Consider the following 20,572-nt stretch of genomic DNA (forward strand, 5'->3'; position numbering starts at 1 on the left):
AGCTTAAGACCTGGACTTGCAAAGTGTTAACATTTGAGGAGGCTCCTTGCAGTTTATAAGCGAGCTAGTTTCATGTGTGCAGTTGACTTATTGGCTAAGTCATGTGGTGGTGACACCTGCTGCAAGGTCTCTTATTAAAGCTTTATGACATGGTCTCTCAGGCACAATTGAGCAGATGATGGAGAGGCTGGAAGTACTTGAGTAAACACTGGTGTGTGAGGGCTAACTATAAATAAAGTTCTGAATCAAGCCATGGAGTGCTCCAAACTCTTCCTGCTGCAGCTCTAACTATATAAAGAAAGTTGACTAGATCCTTTCTGATTATATTGAACTCCCTTCTCCAAATAAGGAGACGTGCAATTGGCATTATAGTGCAGTCGAAAATATATAAATGCTTATTTAGTTATCAGGTATTTTAAAATCAGAGGAACATAAAAATATCCTTTTAATACAATGTCTTTGCCTTTATCTTATTCTGTTTTGTTTTTTTTCTCCCCTTTCCCCTTCTTCTATTCCTCTTTTTCCACCCCTAGGAAATGCACACCTCCCGGAGGTTCCAGAGATGCCAATGATCCTGGATCCGTATTTCTGTATTGTCCCAGAACAGGCAGTGTAGGTCCTACACATTCCTAGACAGCAGCACAAGGTTAATCTTTAACAATACAACAAACGCTGGAAACAGCAGGTCAGGCAGCAGCTTTGGAGAGAAAAGCAAAGATAATGTTTTAGGTCAGCGACCTTTGTATTTTGCTTTGAGAATTGATTTTAAGTGGACAGCAGTACATAACAGTGATGTAATTCTTTCTGGATCCAAGTGCTTGACAACACTATGAAATAGGAGAACTACTCTTTGAAGTATATTTTAGTTGGAAGGCTTGATAATATAATCGATGCTAGTTGAAGCCAACAGCTGGAGATCATATCTGATCAATGTGAGCCTCTTTAAATTGAATTCCAGCGTTTTGATATCCAAATACATCAACTACCTTGGCTAAGATTGAAATCTTCAGTTGAGATTCATTAAACATAGAGTGGGGAGAACTTCATCCTTGGTCACCAGTGTTGTACGGGCCGCTGTATTATCAGTCTCCAGTGTTGTGCATTGCCTGTATCTAAACCATTTGTTAACCAGAACCAGTTTCAGATGCTACCTGACCTACCGAATATTTTCCTCTTTCTGTTTGAGGTAACTTAGTTTGGTTAAAAACTGATATTTGGCAATTCGTAATGCATGATATCACTTAACCCAAAGCAAAGGCAGAAGGTGGATATGATGAATACACAGTGCAGGAATTACATTTATTGTGTTACACCACATATCATAAAGAAACTAAAATATGGAAAGGAGATTCAAGAGCGGATGGCCAATCAATCCAGTGTCTTCACCTTTATCCTGTTGTGTCAAAATTCAAATTATCCCCATACTGTGTACTATATAAACAATGAGCCAGGTCTTGTTGATTTCCTGAGATGTCCCAGTTTATGTTAATTTTGATATTATATGTTTTGTTTTATTATAATTCATAAAAGGTATGTAGTTGTCACTGGCAAGAACAGTTATTGCTCATCCCCACTTCCTCTTCAACCAAATATCTTATTGGGTCATTTCAGAGGACAGTTAAGAGTCGACCACTAGAGTCACATCCAGGTCAGACTGGATATAGATGGAAAATTTCCCTCTGAAGGACAATGGTAAACCAAATATTTTTTTTCTGTGGACAATCTTGCTTCCACTATGGCACCATTCCAGTTTTTTCCCCAAATTGATTTTAAATTGCGTCCCTGCTGTGGTGGGATTCAAACTGCTTTGGCCACCAGTCTTGGAGTGGTTCCTGTTGCTAGCGTAAAGTGTTTCAGTTAGCAGTTGCATTAAAGAGAAGCACAACAGTCTCCAGGAACTTTGATCACCTCAGTATAACGTGACTTCACTAATCAATGCACATGGACACTGCACATCCTTGTCCTGAAGCTAAGTGGTGCCACCTCTTGCAGTGATGACTAGAACACGTTTGGGAATTATTGCTGGAGGTTAGCAGGGTTCCCAAATCAGTTGCTGTTTACAGCAGGATGCAGTAGCTAATAGCTTACACTCGCTGCATGAGAAATCCTGGTGCTGACCTACTGCTGCAGCATGTTAGAGCACATTGCCATGCTCCCTGCCCTTTATTTTTTATTCATTCAAGGGATGTGGGCTTTGCAGGCTGAGCCAGCATTTAATTTCCTATTCCTAATTGTCCTTGAAGGTAGTGGTGAGCTGCTGCCTTGATCCATTGCAGTCCTTGTGATGTTAGGGAGGGAATTCCAGGATTTTGCCTCGTCAGTGCTAGTGATACATTTCCAAGTCGGGACGGTGTGTGGCTTGGAGGGCAACTTCCTGATGGTGGTGTTCCCATGCATTTGCTGCCCTTGTCCTTCTGGCTGGTAGAGGTGGTGGGTTTGCAAGGTGCTGTCTAAGGAGTCTTGGGGATTTGCTGCAATGCATCCTGTAGATAAGCTTTCTCCACTTTTACTGAGCCATTTGCCACTCTGCAGGTTTGAGTGATGTTGCAACTTGAGTCTTTTGATGTCTTGAACATTCCATCCCGTCTCTCCCTTAACAATTTTGTAATTTGATGCTCTCTCATACTTGACATTGTGTCAAGGTGACGGTCAACATCTGTGAACTTGGAGTTATAAACTTCTGGCTTTGTGAAGACACCAGGAGCACATAAATGCTCCCCACCACTTGTCCTGTGGTCTCATGTGGTGACCTCTTGGGATCGAAGCTTCCAACGAAACGTATTGCAACACTCTCTAGGCAAAGCAACCCAACTTTTGGAAGGAGGATTCTGTATTTGGAGGTTGGAAGTCAAAAGGTTGCACAATGGAATTGTGGGATCCATCAGCATTATGCTTTTCAAAGGGTGTAGACAAAAATCTTTTGTTTCTATCTTGGGAGTTTGAAATATTCTTCCCAATTGGGGCCTGCAGCTTGTGTCTGAGTCCACAGCGTCAAGTCTGCAGCAGAGACATAGCTTGAAAGAGTTTGTAGAAACAAAATGAACCTTAATTGGGGTAACGGAGCCAAAAGGTAAAAATGTTTGTCTGAAGAAAAAAGCTGCAGTTTGGAATAACTTTTGGAATTTGACTGGCCAGATTTTGCCACCTACTGTCCTTTCCAAGAGACCAGCAAATCTGGTGGATGCCGAAGGCATTTCGCTCTGGGCCAGTGGTTCCATTAATTGTAATGTTTCAGTGTCAACAATGATTACATAACAAGGACGGCTTTATTCAGTGGCCTATCTCCCCTGCAACAGGATTATTAAACAGATTCTCTCATTTGTTTTCGATGCTATTGTCTACAAAGACCTAACTCGAAATAAGCCTTCCACTCTGAAAGTGTTTTATTTTAAGTGGAGATACTATAATTAGAGTGGAGTACCAGAGTGGAGAGGCAATTTAAACAGACCTGGCTTTGAGCACCAGATAAAATGGTGTGCTTCATGCTGCCAAATTTTTACTGAAGTAACCCCCTTCCCACTCCAGCAGCATCAGACATACTAATGTCTTGTGCAGTCTCTACACTGCAGGTTGGTTCTGATTTGTGTTCTGTTGGACTGTTCTGTGCTTCAAATTAGTGCTTAGGTGCATCAAAGCAGCTTTCGTGGTGTAGGGAGCTTTTTCTGTACACAAGGTCGCAGCTGTACACTATAGCTGGCCCCTTGAACCAACATTGCACATACTGAGAAAAAGTACCTGTAGGAAATTGGTGCCTTTTTCTTTGGAAGTGCTGGTGCAATGAAGTTAGAAAGTACTTCCCTTTCAACTTGCTGTAACTGCCAAGTGGCTTCCCCTTCTAAAGTATGGCTGAAGCAGACATGTTGAATTGTTGGCTTGGAGCCAGGTGTAACTGTGCCAAGGACGTCTCTTGAAACGACAAAATAAAATTGGGTGCTGATCCAGCTACGTGCATTTTGACTGGATTCCCATAGTCTAGTAGAGATGAGCCTGGGGGGAGCTTTTAGTGGGATTTATGGGAGCTACTAACTACAAGTCATTTCAACAAAGTGGGTGTTTCAGGCTTAACTTCAGTAGTTTAATAAAAAGAGGCATTCTAATTAATGCCACCAAAGACTGTTAGATCATGCTAGCCAAAAAGGTTATGTGAGGACATAAAGTATATGCATTATAAATGGCAGCACACTTCCAAAGGACTCTTTTTGTTGGGAGGTATGACATTGATGGCAAAGTCAGCGTTTATTGCTCATCTTGAACTGCTGAGGTCCTTCTGCTGAAGGTACTCCCATGGTGCTGCTTGTAATGGAGTTGCAGGATTTACAACCAGTGATGGTAGACAACTGGTGATTATATTTCCAAGTTGGGGTGGTGTGTATCCTGGAGGAGAACCTGCATATTTTTAAATATTTTCTTACAATATTGGAGGCCATTCAGCCCATCGAGTCAATGCTAGCCCTCAGAACATTCCATCAGCTCCAAGACCCCACTTATTTCCCTGTAATTGATTCTTTCTCACATACCTGATGTAAACTGTTGAAAATAAACCCTGGAAGTGTAGAACGTTGCTAATTTTAAACAACGTGCAAACTGACTTCAAATGCAATGTCCCCAGTCAGGTATTTCAGTGGTGTGGAACATCTGTCTGATGATGGTGCCACAGTCAGACGAGGGTATAAATTTCTTGACTAAAGCTCATGCCTGTCCATTGCATTCATTGATTCCCAGTTGATTGCAAGGCTCTCTTGCTTTAGGCAGTCCAGGCAAATAATTTTTACTGCGTTCTCTGAAGTTCTATGATTTGTTTGGGATAGATTTATAATGCCAACTCTCATCAATCCAGGACTCTCGCTCGAGGTTGGATGCAGAAGTAGTAATTTGTAAATCCACCAGAGGACAGAGTTCTTAAATAAGGACAAAATGATCGACCTGGTTGGTTTAGCAGTGGAAGGAGTTGGGAGACGTTAACACAACAGCTAACTGCTGTGTGAGCAATAAACTAACGACCGATTGGGCACTGCTTGCAGAACTGCTTGATTTTTTTGCTCCATTGATTCAGATAATTGTTTAATATTTGCATTTTGCTACCACGTTTGCCTTCAAAACTGACCATGGGCCAGAAATGAGTTCAGGTACCACTGTTTACTTCAGTGCTACACAATGGATTTGTGCTCTGGATGAAATGCAGTAGCAACCATCTCAGGCTTGCCTCCTGTGTCTCTTGGAATCCAGTGTGCCTCGTGCCTGTGTCCGGATTGTATCAAATTATGTCATTTCCCCATGGAGTGCTCATTTTGAAAATTTAGACCAGGTTGTTTCAAAAGTATGTGAAGAGCAAGAGGATAAGATGCAAAAGAATAGGGCCTATCAATTGCAGCAGTGGGAAAGTGTGTGGATCCAGAAGAAATAGCTGAGGTACTTAATGAATACTTCACACCAGTATTCACTATGGAAAAAGATCTGGCTGATTGTAGTGAGGACTTGCAGCAGGCTGAGAAGCTTGATCATGTAGATATTAAGAAAGAGGAGGTGCTGGAGCTTTTGGAAAGCATCAAGTTGGATAAGTTGCCGGGACTGGATGAGATGTACCCCAGGCTGCTTTGGGAGGCGAGGGAGGAGATTGCTGAGCCTCTGACACTGATCTTTGCGTCATCAATGGAGACAGGAGAGGTTCTAGAGGATTGGAGGGTTGTGGATGTTGTTCCCTTATTCAAGAAAGGGAGTAGAGATAGCCCAGGAAATTATAGACCAGTGAGTCTTACCTCAGTGGTTGGTAAGCTGATGGAGAAGATCCTGAGAGGCAGGATTTATGAACATTTGGAGAGGTATAATATGATTAGGAATAGTCAGCATGGCTTTGTCAAGGGCAGGTCCTGCCTTACAAGCCTGATTGAATTTTTGAGGATGTGACTTAACACATCGATGAAGGGAGAGCAGTAGATGTAGTGTATTTGGATTTCAGCAAGGCATTTGATAAGGTACCCCATGCAAGGCTTATTGAGAAAGTAAGGAGGCATGGGATCCAAGGGAACATTGCATTGTGGATCCAGAACTGGCTGGCCCACAGAAGGCAAAGAGTGGTTGTTGAAGGGTCGTATTCTGCATGGAGGTCGGTGACCAGTGGTGTACTTCAGGGATCTGTTCTGGGATCCTTCCTCTTTGTGATTTTTATAAGCGACCTGGATGAGGAAGCAGAGGGGTGGGTTAGTAAGTTTGCAGATGATACCATGGTTGGATGTGTTGTGGATGGTGTGGAGGGCTGTCAGAGGTTACAGTGGGACATAGGATGCAAAGCTGGGCTGAGAAGTGGCAGATGCAGTTCAACCCAGATAAGCGTGAAGTGGTTCATTTTGGTAGGTCAAATATGTTGGCAGAATATAGTATTAATGGTAGGACTCTAGGCAGTGTGGAGTATCAGAGGGATCTTGGGGTCCGAGTCCATAGGACGCTCAAAGCAGCTGCACAGATTGACTCTGTGGTTAAGAAGGCATATGGTATATTGTCCTTCATCAATCGTGGAATTGAATTTGGGAGCCGAGAGGTATTGTTGCAGCTATATAGGACCCTGGTCAGACCCCACTTGGAGTACTGTGCTCAGTTCTGGTCGCCTTACTACAGGAAGGATTTGGAAGTATAGAAAGGGTGCAGAGGAGATTTACAAGGATGCTGCCTGGAATGCGGAGCATGTCTTATGAAAGCAGGTTGAGGGAACTCGGCCTTTTCTCCTTGGAGCGACGGAGGATGAGAGGGGACCTGATAGAGGTGTGTAAGATGATGAGAGGCATTGACCGGGTAGATAGTCAGAGGCTTTTCCCCAGGGCTGAAATGGTTGCCACAAGAGGATATAGGTTTAAGGTGCTGGGGAGTAGGTATAGAGGAGATGTCAGGGGTAAGTTTTTTTACTCAGTGGTGAGTGTGTGGAATGGGCTGCCGGAAACGGTGGTGGAGGCGGATACAATAGGGTCTTTTAAGAGACTGTTAGATAGGTACATGGAGCTGAGTAAAGTAGAGGGCTATGGGTAAGCCTAGTAATTTCTAAGGTAGGGACATGTTCGGCACAGCTTTGTGGGCCGAAGGGCCTGAATTGTGCTGTAGGTTTTCTATGTTTCTATGAAACCGGAGCACCTGGAGGAAACCCATGCAGTCACGGGGAGAACATACAAACTCCTTACAGACAGCTGCCAGAACTGAACCCAGGTCGCTGGTGCTGTAATAGCATTACGCTAACCGCTACACTACCGTGATTATCGGGTCTTTGTCACATTGCTGTTTATGGGCTCTTGCTGTGTGGAAATAGATTGCTGAATTTCCTGCACTACTCAACCAGAAGTTATTCATGGTTGTTAAATAATGTTCTAGGGTCTGAAAGTTCCTGTGAAAATACAAAGGTTCTTGTCTTTCCACCACAGTGAAGTTCTGCTCTTGATTATTTTGACCTTCTTGGTATGAGGTCTTGAATACCAGTAGGAAGAAACTTGTTCTTGGTTACTTCAACCAAACGGGTGATTACGGTGGTACAAATGGAAACAAATTTCAGATATTGAGTATGTATCACATGTTTTAAAAAAAATGTGATTGAGGAAGAATGTCTGTCACTCTTCTTTTGCTCCTCGGTCTTTTGCTTTTTGTTCTGTACATTTACACTGCTGATAGATTTATTAATGTCCAGTGAGGAATAAATCTGTCATCCTTATGCAGTCTGTCCTACATATTCCAAACAGACTAGTGTGATTGACCCTTACCTGTCCTCTGTAAAGTCCTAGCAAGCCACAGTTAGACCAGAACCACTACGTCAAAACATGAGAAAGGCCTGATGAATCATCAGACACCAGCTCAACATTGGTTTAGGACACAATAAGGACATATCCAGCCTATAAACACTGCAAAACTATCCTCATGAACTTCTGAGCTGCCAAAGTTCCAAGCTTCCCTGCAGTAGCATGAAGTGTAGCATTTTAATTAGGATTACAGGCACCAAGGTTGTAACATTGTGGGGAATGCTTGCATAATTTTACTTGTGTCATTAGCCGGGTGGCAGTTAAGTGTTGGCTCACTGAACCGTCAGCTTTGCTGAAGACTGGGAAGTGACTGGGAATTGCTGAACAGTTTTGTCCGTGTGACCGATGTAGGAAAGCTGTTCTGCAATTTTGCTTAAGGCTGTTCCAACACGCACGGAATTATTATGTAAATTGCATCCACCAGAAGGCAAAAGGAGACCGTTGACCTTTGAACAAATAGAACATAGAACAGTACAGCACAGGAACAGGCCCTTCGGCCCATGACGACTGTACTTACCATGATGCCAAATGAAACCAATCCCATCTGCCTGCACATGGTCGTAACCCCCTATTCCCTGCATATTCACGTGTCTGTCTAAACGCCTCTTAAACACTACTATCATGTCTGCTTTCACCACTACCCCTGGCAGTGCTGTTGATCTTAATGTGCATGTGAGAGAGAAGTGGGGGAATGGGGCTGATGGGAGTACTCTGAGAAACTCAATGGGTTGAATAGCCTCCTTGTGCCTTCGGGCAGTCGGAGAACCAATGAGAGGTTCAGTTCATTCACCAGCCCCTTCAGATTCAGATTAGTTTATTGTCATATACACCAGGGTGTAATGGAATTCCTTGTTCGCATTAAGCTCATAAACAGTATACATGGTAAGAATAAGTATAAATGCAACAATATATACAATGTGCATGCAGAACAGCAGAATGGTGCAAAGGTTGTAGTGCAAAAGAAAATGTTAAAGTGACAATAACAGAATAACCGAGAGAGGGAGAGTTAAGAGTCGGAGAACACGGCAGCACCACCGGGAAGGGGATGTGAAATAGGATCAGAAGTCTGATAACAGTGGGGAAGAAGCTGTTCTTACATCTGGACGTCTGGGCTTTCAAGCTCTTCTATCTTCTCCTAGAAGGTAGAAGAGAGGAAAGGGAATGGCCAGGGAGGCAGGCAGCCCTGACGATACCACTGGCCTTCCTGAAGCAACGCACCGTGAAGATGGACTGGATGGAAGGAAGTGACGAGTCTGTGATAGACTGGGCAGTGTTTACCGCTCTCTGCAGGTTCCCCTGTGCTGGCTGCCCTGTGTTGGTTCCAATAAAGCAGTGACTCAGATTTGAAATTCTCATCCTGGCTTTTAGATTCCTCTATGAGCTTGTAATCCAGCCCTGCATCCCTCTGAGGTTCTTTCACTGTGTCAGTTCCTCTTCCTCATCTCTGACTTTAATTCCAACATTAACAGCAGTACTTTAAGACTCTCCTTAAAACCTACTACCTTGACCAAGCTCTTGGTCTTATCATAACTATGTGGCTTTGTGCTAATTTCATTTGCTGTTGACCTTGAGGTCATGTGCTGGGAACACACAGAAGCCCTGTGTAAGCGGAGGAAGGAGTAGATCAGATCACAAACTACCCACCCACCCTGTCAGCTACCACCTACCCCATCTGCGGTTCCCACATTAGCCACTCCAGAACTCATACCACCAGAGTGGAACCAAGTCTTCCTCGAACTCGAGGGACTGCCTGAGAAGGAGATCCAATAATGATAACCGTGCCATGTATGGAAGTTGCCAAATAGGTTTGTGTATTTGATTGTTGCAAATTTTAGCTGATTCTTTCTCTAAACGTTGGACCTAATTTTTCCTTGTTTCAAGCAAAGCTTGTATTGAAGTTCTAACAAAATACTCGTGCTGAGCAGGATTGCCTTGCTTTAGTTCTAGGCAGGTGTGTGGATATCTAACCTGTACACTGGCCCATTAAATGTATTTGAACAGATGTAGAAGTTCATGTTGCTTGTTAAAATATTAATGTAGAGGATCAGGATGTCTTGCAGGCAGGATTAGACGAATGAACTCTCTTGTAGTACATTAACATGGAATGATCACTTTTAGTTCTCCAGTACATTGTTGATTAATAACATCGGCTCTGTCCAACTTTGATTGAAAGTTATTGTCTACAAATTAGATCCAGTAGCACCTAGAGTAGATGGCATTGTGCACACACACACAATCCACATTACTGTGCCTGGACCTGTTCCTGACTTTCTGCACGGACTTGATGGCATCATTATTCACGTAATACCCATTACCACCTGAACTGACATCAGCTGAAATGATGACTGCTGTGCAATAATCTCAAAAGCTCGTTATGTTTGCTCATTGCTACGAGAAGGGACATGCTGATGGATTTGTGCCCAAGACTGCAAGAAATTGCAGAGAGTTGTGAATGCAGTCCAGTCCATCAAGCTAACCAACCCCCACCCCCACCACCATTGACTCAGCTGCTTGGGAAAGCAGCTAATGTAATCGAGGACCCTTCCTACCCTGGTCATTCTCTGTTCTCCCCTCTCCCGTAGGGCAGAAGGTACAAAACCCTGAGAGCATGTACCACCAGACTTGAGGACAGCTTCTATCCCACTTTTAAACTCTTGACTTCTCATACCCTTGATCTCCCAATCTACCTCGATTGTGTAGACTAGGACTTTATTCTCCGGAAGGTAGGAGATTGAGTGGTGACCTGATGGAGGTATATCAGATCATGAGGGGCATAGGGTAAAAGCACACGGTCTTTTTCCCGGGGACAAGGTGCTTAAAAACAAGAGGGCGTAGGTTCAAGATCAGAGGCGAGAGATTTAAAAGGGGCATCAGGGGCAGCTTCCTCAAGCAGAGGGTGGTACGTATTTGAAATGAGCTGCCAGAAATAGTGGTTGAGGCGGGCACATTAGCAACATTTCAAAGACATCCAAATAAGTACATGGATAGGAGACGTTTAGAAGGCTATGGGCCAAACACGGGCAGATGGGACTAGCTCGCTGGGCAACACAGTCGGCATGGATGAGTTCGGCCGAAGGGCCTGTTTCCATGCTGTAAGACTCTTATGACTCTACCTCATTGTGGCCCTTGCACTTTGTGTCTACCTGCATTGCACTTTCTCTGTAACTACAACATTATATTTTGTTTTCTTTTCACTACCTCAATGTAATTATGTATGGAATGATCTGTCTGGATGAGAAGCAAAACAGAATCTTTTCACTGTATCTTGGTCCATGTGACAATAATAAAACAATTCCAGTTTGGGAGAACTGACTGTGGGCTGCTCCAACCCCTTCCCCAGTCTGTGGAGAGTGCAACATCGAACAAGGAGTGTTTTCTCTACCATTTGATTATAAAGAGTCTACAGTTGCCTCAGTGGTGGCTCTGTGAGCATTGCTTCAGTAATGAAGGTAGCATTATGGTCATGGCTGACTGCTCTGTTACCGACGAGAGCTATGATGTACCCATCAGCAGCTTCCAGAGAGTGCGTTATGTACCGTATGGTGCTCAGTTTCACAAATTAAGGACAGCGGCTGGTGCCAAGAAGAGGAGACCAGGGAAATTTTTTAAAAAATGCAAATGCTGGAAGTGTAAAGTAAAAGCAGAAAATGCAGGAAGCACACAGCAGGTCGGTCAGCATCTGTGGAAAGAAATCAAGAGTCAACATTTCAGATCCGAACGGATGGAGGGTCTTCGATCTGAAACGTTATCCCTGTTTCTCTTTCTGCAGATGCTACCCTACTACCTTGAGTGTTTCCAGCATTTTCTGTCTTTATATCAGAGGAGACCCAGCGTCTGAGGGCCAAGAGGTGGAGCCGGGAGGAAGGTGGCTGTCACCGGAGGGATGTCTCTGCTCAGCATGGTCTCTTTTCCCAGCTGAATGGAGGAGGGAAGCATTGTTGGCGTGGCCTATAACAGTCTCACTGATAGACATCTATTTCTCCTGAGGAGCCTGCAAAATCATACTCCTCAATGCAAGCCAGTGATGTTCTCCAACCTCCAATCATTCCCATCAATACATACAGGAGGCCCAGATGGAACATAGAACTCCCTTGGATCCTGCTGTACAAATCTACCTGAAGTGAACATAATGCATGAATGAATTCCTGCTCCATTTATATAAATGGCTTGCTACAATATCCCTATATCCTGATGAGTGGCACTTCGCTTCTCAAACTCTAACACCAGCATAAAATACATTTTAACGTGTGGATCTCCATTCTGCAGTGGATAGATCAGCTTAGAATACCTTGTGAGATCATGAAATTGCTTTCATCATTAATCAATTGTATAGACGTTCGTTCTCCTGATGGAGACCACTATATTCACATCTGGCCAGGCTCTTCTCATGGTGAGCTTGGTAGATCTCCTGATCCCACCCACCTCAACACAAAGGACCAATCTCCTCATTGAGCATCCCTTTGAATGGCTGTGGAAGCTCTCTCCTCGCCTGTAGTTTCTGTGTGGCAGTAGCTGCTTTTAGGGAGTGTGCCTTTAAGTGCTGATGCCCTCCTCTGGTTGCTGCACAGTGAAGTGTCAGGAGATGGGAATATTTGGGCACTGTCCCACCAGCAATGGTGCTGGACCTGTTTTAGCATTTTGTTCTAAGTGTAAACCACTGTCATGATGCTGCTTCAAAGTCTTTTTGGCCAATTCACAACCCTTCATGGGCCAGATCTGGTGTTAGTATTAAATACAGCCATGTATACCTCACCCAGAATGGGTGCAAGCAGATTTCTCGGCGTGTGTGGGGAAATCCCTTCTGCAAGGCTGGCCAACCCAATCAAGCAGCTCTGCTCCCCTGACTGCCATCACTATCTTTAAATAATTCGGCAAAAGTGTTCAAATTACTGCTTTAGCACTTCTAGAATTTTTCTATTGGGCTCCTGCTGTGCACCGGAGATTGCTTAACTCCTTGGTAACGCCATGTTGTTGATCTCCTCTACATTTGTCCCATTCCGTCTCCGAACATTTCTGAGCAGTAACCAGGAAAAGGACGGTAGTAGAGTACGTGACAGCACCCTCCGCTCACCTGGATCCACCTGTCCATCATCCCTCCCTCATCTGGAGCCACCTATCACCTACCAGCCTCTGCTTCACCCCTCCTGTATGCCAACTGCCTTCCCTCTCAGTCTTGACCCAAAACGTCCATCATTCCCCCTCTCCCCCTCCGCCCCCCCCCCCCACCGCCACAGATGCTGCTCAACCCACTGAATTCTTCATATTCCATCAACTGCAGTCTCTTGTGAATCCAGCTTATGAAGGTCTGAACATCATGACATCTCACCACGCAAGCTGAGTATTTGTTTGTAGAGAGAAACAATTGAAATTTAAATTGTAGCTTGTAATTTTTCTGTGCCAAAGCCTGTATTCCCATTCGTACTGGTGAGAGTCTTTCTTGGATATGTGTAGTACCTGTGCTGAAGGTATAGCACAGCACTATAGGGAAGGCAATTCGAGGATTTTGACCCAGTCTCGAGGGAGGAATGGCAGCATATTTCCATGTATTGATGACGTGTGGCTTGGAAACTGGGGTCCCCAAGTGCCTGCCGGCTGGAAGTGGGCACAGGTTTGGGAGGTTCTGTGGAAGAAGCCTTGGCGAGTTCATGCAGTGCATTTTGTGGGTGGTTTATACTGCAGCTGCTGTGTAGTGCTGGTGGCAGGAAGGAGTGTTTGGGCTGGTGGCTGTGGTACCAATCAAGTGGGTGTGTTGTCCTGGATGGCGTCAAGCTTCTCGTGTTGTTGCAGCCGCGCTCATCCGGGCAAGTAGGGAGTATCGCTATCATAGTCCTGGTTGTGCCTTGCAGATGGTGGGAATGCTTGGGGATATTGGAAGGTGAGACACTCACCACAGGGCATCCAACATCTGACCCTGCTCTTGTAGCTGCTGTATTTATGTGGCTGCTCTAGTTGTGCTGCACAACGTTGATGCTAGAGATCTTGACAGAAATATCTGTGAATACATCCGTAATCTGCCGTGTGTGTGATGTGAATGTTTCTTGCTGCTTGTCGCTCCAGGTTTGAACGTTGCCGTGTTCCAGCGCACGGGCATGGACTGCCTCATCATCTGAGAAGTTATAACTGGAACTGCACGCTCCGTAATGTTAGTAAACATCCCCATTTTTGATCTATTGATGGAGAAAGGTCATTGATAAAGCCCCCTGAAGATGATTGGGCCTAGGACAGTGTCCTTGGGAGTTCCTTGGCCTTGCAACAATCACAGCCATTTTCCTTTGCGATATTATGACTCTGGCCAAGAGAGAGTTTTCCTCGTGAAACTTATTGACCTTGATTTTACCAGGGCTCCTTGATGCAGATGCTGTCTGGATGTCAAATGCAGTCACTCCCAGTTTGCTCCTGGGATTCAGCTCTTTTGGCCTATATTTGGATCAAAGCTGGAATGATACCTGGATCTAAGGAAATCTGATGGAACCAAAACTGATTAAGTTCACTCTTAACGATGCCTCCTTTCATCTTTTGATTGCAAGTAGACTTCTGGGGCACCAATTAGCTAAATTGGATTCGCCCCACCTTTTGTGGACAGGTCATACCTGGGCAATTATTCACATCGTAGGATAGATGGCAATGAAGTAACTGTGCTGGAGCAGCTTGGCTAGGAGGTGTGTGCTAGTTCTTGAGCCCAGGTATTCAGCACAACAGTCAGGATGTTATCCAGTACCATAACCTTTGCTGGATCCATCACTCCCAATCATTTCTCGACATCATGTGGAGTGAATCAAGGTGTCTGAAGATGATGATGATGTGGATCTCAGGTATTGGTTTGGCTTATTATTGTCACTTGTACCGAGGTATAAGTGTACCAATCATACAGGTCAATTCACTACACAGTGCAGTTACATTGAGTTAGTAGAGAGTGCATTGAGGAAGTACAGGTAAAAACCATAACAGTACAGAGTAAAGTGTCACAGCTATAGAGAAAGTGCAGTGCAATAAGGTGCAAGGTCACAACAAGGTAGATCGTGAGGTCAGAGTCCCTCTCATCGTATAAGGGAACCATTCAATAGTCTTATCACAGTGGGATAGAAGCTGTCCTTAAGCTTGGTAGTACGTGCCCTCAGGCTCCTGTATCTTCTAAGACAGTGTCCTTAGGAGTTCCTTGGCCTCCAACAATGACAGCCGTCTTCCTTTGCGATAAAGGAAGAGGTGCAGACTGAGGAGAGTTATCCACTCAGCACTTCTGGATGAAAACCAAAGAAATTCCAAAAGACCATACCTGGAATTCTTGAGGTTTGAATACAACTCCTTCTGTGGTAAAGCTAATCTCTGTAAGGCACCCACCTTCCTAATACTGAATGTAAGGGGAGTGGGAAGGGAGATGCAGAGGGTTGGTGTGTGTAACCAAAAGCTGGCCCAAGTGAGGACACACATGGAAGCAAAGAGTTTTAAAACCAATGACGAGACATTCTTTTGAGTTGACAACCTTGCCAAATACGGAGCAGAACTGAGGAAAACAAAACACTGTTGGAATTTGAGCCAAAGCGTCACAGGCAAAATATTTAGCATCACCCAGAGTTCAGAAGTACAACTGGCAGCATTCCCTCGGTGCTTGGAGGAGAAGGTGGGGAATGGAGACATCTCCTTTGATTTAAGTCCAACAAGTGTTCTTGCTGAGGTTTACGGTCCTGTTCAACATGGTCATCCAGATAACAGACGGGCTATGTTGATTGTTAAACATCATGGTGACTTATGTAATGTTAAGGAGTCATTAAAGAATGCAACGCACTGCAGAATAGGTTTTACAGCTTAAAACCTGGTTTGGAACTGCGCTCATTAAACTCTCTCATTCTGTCAGCCAGCTTGAGTTGAGAAAGACTTCAGTGTAGAGATTTTTGCAAAATTCTATTGCAGGCAGTCCCCAGGTTCCAACAGGATTCTATTCCTGAGAACTGTTCATAACCCCAACAGTTTGTAGGTCAAAATGAACAAAAACAGTGTGCAGGGGAGCATCACAGAAAGATCTGTGACAGGAGGAGAGACCAGGCGTGGGAAGAACAGCCGCCAGCCGGCCTCACTGACTCAGTGAGTGGGCGGGTGAGCCTGCTTGGGGCTCGCCCAGCTCTGCTCGGCTCCATCCAGCCCCGAGTGTTGTGGCTTGGGGACGGTGGGTGGGGGTGCGGGAAGTGTGCACGGAAGTCCCCCGTTCCCACCTGGCTAAAGGTACCCGCAGCCCCGCAGCAGCCGGTAAATCCACCCCGCCAGTCTCCCAAATGCCCATTTGTGTTCACGGGCATTGGTAACTTGGGAAGATCCACTAGTGATTTGGTGGCTTTTAATGCAGGGAAAGCAGACGTCACCACTTTGCACGTAACAGTTCACGCTTCCAGTTACCTGCAAATCTGCAGCGAGGCGTCGATAATTGGGACACCTCAATTTCAAAATTGTTACCCTGTGTTTTCAATTCTAGTCTCACCACTACTGGTCTTTGAAACCTCCTCCTGAGCCTGCATTCCTCCCTCAGTCCACAGCTGTATATTCCTCTGATTCTGACCCCAACCACTAATCCCCTAGTTTTAATCAATCAACTATTGGTGGCCATGCCTAGGCTCAAAGCTTTTTGTAAAATTCCATTTCTCTCCTCCCCAAAACCTTTCTCTGTGACAAAACTTTTGATGACCTGCCCTCATTTCTTCTTGTGGCACTGTGTTAAATTTTATTCAGTGCTTAAACAAATCCCCCAGCAACTTGAGCTGGGTCTTCGGTCTTGTGTAGCCCCTCCTGCTTGATCTCCAAATCCCCTTATTGTTGTAGTGTCTGAACATCCATGATCTCAGTTTTGAATGTACTGTCTGAACATCTGTATTCTGTTGTTGTTTTTACCCTGTACTACCTCAATGCACTGTGTAATGAATTGATTGGTATGAAAGGTGTGCAAGACAAGTTTTACACTGTACCCCCGTACAAGTGACAATAATAAACCAATACCAACATCTGCAGCTCCCTGAGGTAGGGAACTATCCAAAGATTCCAAAGAAATTTCTTCTCATCTCAGTCCTAAACAGCCAACCCTTAACCACGAGAAATAGAAACAGAGAAAAAGAGACAGAGAAACAGAGATGGTAGCAGCCTCTTCCCCAGGGTAGGGGAGTCCAAAACTAGGGGGCATAGATTTAGGGTGAGAGGGGAAAAATTTAAAGGGGACTTGAGGGGCAACTTTTTCACGCAGAGGGTGGTGAGTATATGGACAGTGGTTGAGGCAGGTACAATAGTACCATCTTACAAGCACTTGGACAGGTACATGGAGGGGCGGGGCTTAGAGGGATATGGGCTGAACACAGGAAATTGGCACTGGCTGGGTGGGCATCATGGTTGGCATGGATTGGTTGGGCCAAAGGGCCTGTATCTGTGCTGTATTGCTCTATGACTCTAAAATGGGAGTGAGTAGGCCTTTTGGTCCTTCAAACCTGCTCTGCCATTCTTTATGGTCATCACTGATCATCTATCTTAATACCACATTCCTGCTCTCTTTCCACACCCCTTGATGCCTCTTACTTCTAGATATTTATCGGTTTCCTTCTTAAATAGGAAAGCTTCAGAGGGATTTGGGCCAAATGGAGTTAGCTTAGGTAGGCATCTTGGTCAGCATGGACAAGTTGGGCTGAAGGCCCTGTTTCCATACTGAATCACTCTGAATCTATTCAATATTTTCAATGCATAGGCCTCCACCCTCTTCTGTGGTTGCAAATTCTGAGTGAAGAAATTTGTCTTCATCTCTGTACTAATTGCCCTGAAACCTATCCTTGTTGTAGACACCTCATCTCTAACCTTCTCCGATTCCATTCTGTCGAGCCCTTTGGTAGGTTTCAATTAGATCCCCTCTTGTTCTTCTGAACTCCAGTGAGTACAAACCAACCTCTCCCCATACAGCAGACCCCACCACCACAGGAATCAGCCTGGTGAACTTGGGATGCACCCCCTCTGTGGCAAGTATATCCAATCTTAGGTAGGTAACCAAAATAGTGCATAATACTGCAGGTGTGGTCTCACCAAGACTGTGAGGTATTTGAGCTGGAGGAACCAACCTGTCCGTTCCTCGCAGAACCTTTTGTTCAAGGTTTGGGAGGATTTAATTCTATCTGTAACTGTCCATTTTTGCCACATTTGCAGAAGAATTTCCTCATTAATAATCAGGATTTGTTAATCCCTGCACTCCTGCACCAAAGACCCAACAAATTGTTTTTTAATTTGCTTTTTTTTTATTATGAATGCAATATTACCGTCAAATGAATGCTCTGAATTAGGGTTGGTCTAATTTATTGATTTACGTATATTTATTTCGATTGTTGATTAGATAAAGCCTTAAATGATGCAAATGTCTGTCCTTCATACCCCAAATGTAGTGAAATCCTGAAACTGTGTTTGATAAACTGTCTGAACTTCACTGTCTGAAATCAAAATTTGAATCAGAATAAACACCTAAAAATAAACATCAATTTAATCAGTTGAACTTAATAAAAAATGGAATTCTGTCACACCCAGTTATCATATAATGAGGTCACTTCTCATTCTCCTAAACTCCAGTGAGTAATGGGGACATGCCAAATTTCTTCTACTTCCTCAGGAGGCTAAAGAAATTTGGCATGTCCCATTTGACGCTCACCAATTTTTATCGATGCACCATAGAAAGCATCCAATCTGGATGCATCACAGCTTGGTATGGCAGCTGCTCTGCCCAGGACCGCAAGAAACTGCAGAGAGTTGTGGACGCAGCCCAGCACATCATGGAAACCAACCTCCCCTCCGTGGACTCTATCTATACTTCTCTCTGCCTTGGTGAAGCAGCCAGCATATTTAAAGACCCCACCCACCTGGGACATTCTCTCTTCTCTCCTCTCCCATGAGGCAGATGATACAGGAGCCTGAGGGCACATGCCACCAGACTCAAGGACAGCTTCTAACCCACTGTGATAAGACTATTGAATGGTTCCCTTATACGATGACTAGAGGGCACAATCTCAGAATTAGAGGGTACTGGTTTAAAACAGAAATGAGGAGAAATTTCTTTAGCCAGAGAGTAGTGAAATTATGGAATTCTTTGCCACATACAGCTGTGGAGGCCCAATCATTGGGAACGTCTTAAGGAGGAAATTGATAGGTATCTAATTAGTCAAGGTATCAAGGGATATAGGGATAAGGCCGGAAATTGGGGCTAGATAGGAATAGTTTTAGTTTAGCTCATGGAGCAGACTCAATGGGCCGAATGGCCTACTTCGTCTCCTTTGTCTTGTGATCTTGTGATGAGATGGATTTTTGATCTCACAATCTACCTTGTTTGACCTTGCACCTAATTGTCTACCTGCAATGCACTTCCCTGTAGCTGTGACACTTTACTCTGTATTCTGTTATTGTTTTTCCCCTGTACTACCTCAATGGACTCTGTACTAACTCAATGCACTGTGTAATGAATTGACCTGTATGAACGGTATGCAAGACAAGTTTTTCACTGTACCTCGGTATGTGTGACAATAATAAACCAATACCAGTTCAGTTCATTAAAAAAAATGGGATTCTGTCATGCCCAGTTATCTTTTAATGAGGTCACTTCTCATTCTTCTAGACTCCAGTGAGTAATGAACGCCGGACTTTGGTGTAGATGGGCAAAAAGGTCAGCAGGGTAGAGGTGGGCTGAAGGGCCCATTTCTATGCTGTACAACTCTATGACTCTAAGATTCAACCTCCCTTATGGGATAAACAATTGAACCCAGAAACTGGTCTACGGAGCACTTTGGAACATTTGGAACATTACGGGACTATATGCTCCTAAGTGGTTGTTAGAATGCCAGCCACCATTTGCCATTTTGAAGTTTGTTTTCTTTCATTTCAGGTGGGGACCAGGGTTTACTGAACAGCTTCTTCAGCAACTGGGCAACAGCCGATATCAATAAGCACCTTCCCTTCATTTACAATCTGAGCAGTGTCGCAATTTATTCCTACCTTCCCGCTTTCAAACAGTAAGTACATGCAGGATGCTTTCTTTAAGACGTCCCCGACTTCTATCTATCTTTTCCCAGAAGCATGTTGCTGACTCCTGCTACAAAACAACCTTATCTCATTCAGTTTAGAGCTTGAAACAAATATTTTTGTTTGTAAAAGTGTTCTACTAATATGGTGCCTTTCACAATGCCTGTACAACCAATCAAATACTTTGAATTGTATTTGCTGCTCGGGTGGCACAGTGGTGCAGCTGGTAGAGCCGCTGCCTCACAGCGCCAGAGATCCGGGTTCAATCCTGACCTTGGGTACTGTCTGTGTGGCGTTAGCATGTTCTTCCTGTGACCACATGGCTTTTCTCCGTGGGCTCCAGCTTCCCAAAGATATGCGGGTTAGTAGGTTAACTGGTCACTGAGTTGTCGCTAGTGTGTGAGCGAGCAGTAGAACAGGGAGGGTTGGAGGTTAAAGAGAATGTGGGGGAGAAGAAAGAAATGGGATTAATGTAGGATTAGTGGAAAATGGGTGTTTGATGCTCAATGGACTGGGCCCTGTTTCCGTGTTGTATCTCTCTATGACTCTAATACAGGTAACACGGCAGACACTTGATGCACAATTCTCATGAACATGTAAAGAGAAAGTGTTTTTAGTAATGTTAGTTACATAAAATAAGCAATATTGAACAAGCCAACAAGACTGTGCTGCTGTTTAAACTTTAGATGAGCTCTTTTTATAGAGTCCAGCTCCAAATCTTGGCATTTTTTCCCTGATTTCCCCCTTTCTCTCAAGTATTTGCCAATTTCCTCTTTTTGTTG

At 44.3% G+C, this 20,572-nt stretch overlaps 1 protein-coding gene across 2 annotated transcripts in view; it reads left to right on the forward strand.

The window, feature by feature from the left end:
• Window positions 1–20,572, forward strand: part of gyg1a (glycogenin 1a) — a 70,869-nt gene that overhangs the window by 39,199 nt on the left and 11,098 nt on the right. For both annotated transcript variants that reach the window (XM_052017498.1, XM_052017499.1), the window contains exon 5: window positions 19,654–19,780. In XM_052017498.1, the coding sequence (XP_051873458.1) occupies window positions 19,654–19,780 (127 nt within the window). The remainder of the gene's footprint in view (window positions 1–19,653; window positions 19,781–20,572) is intronic.

This window comes from Pristis pectinata, chromosome 6 (assembly GCF_009764475.1).
Source record: "Pristis pectinata isolate sPriPec2 chromosome 6, sPriPec2.1.pri, whole genome shotgun sequence".
Classification (NCBI taxonomy): Eukaryota; Metazoa; Chordata; class Chondrichthyes; order Rhinopristiformes; family Pristidae; genus Pristis; species Pristis pectinata.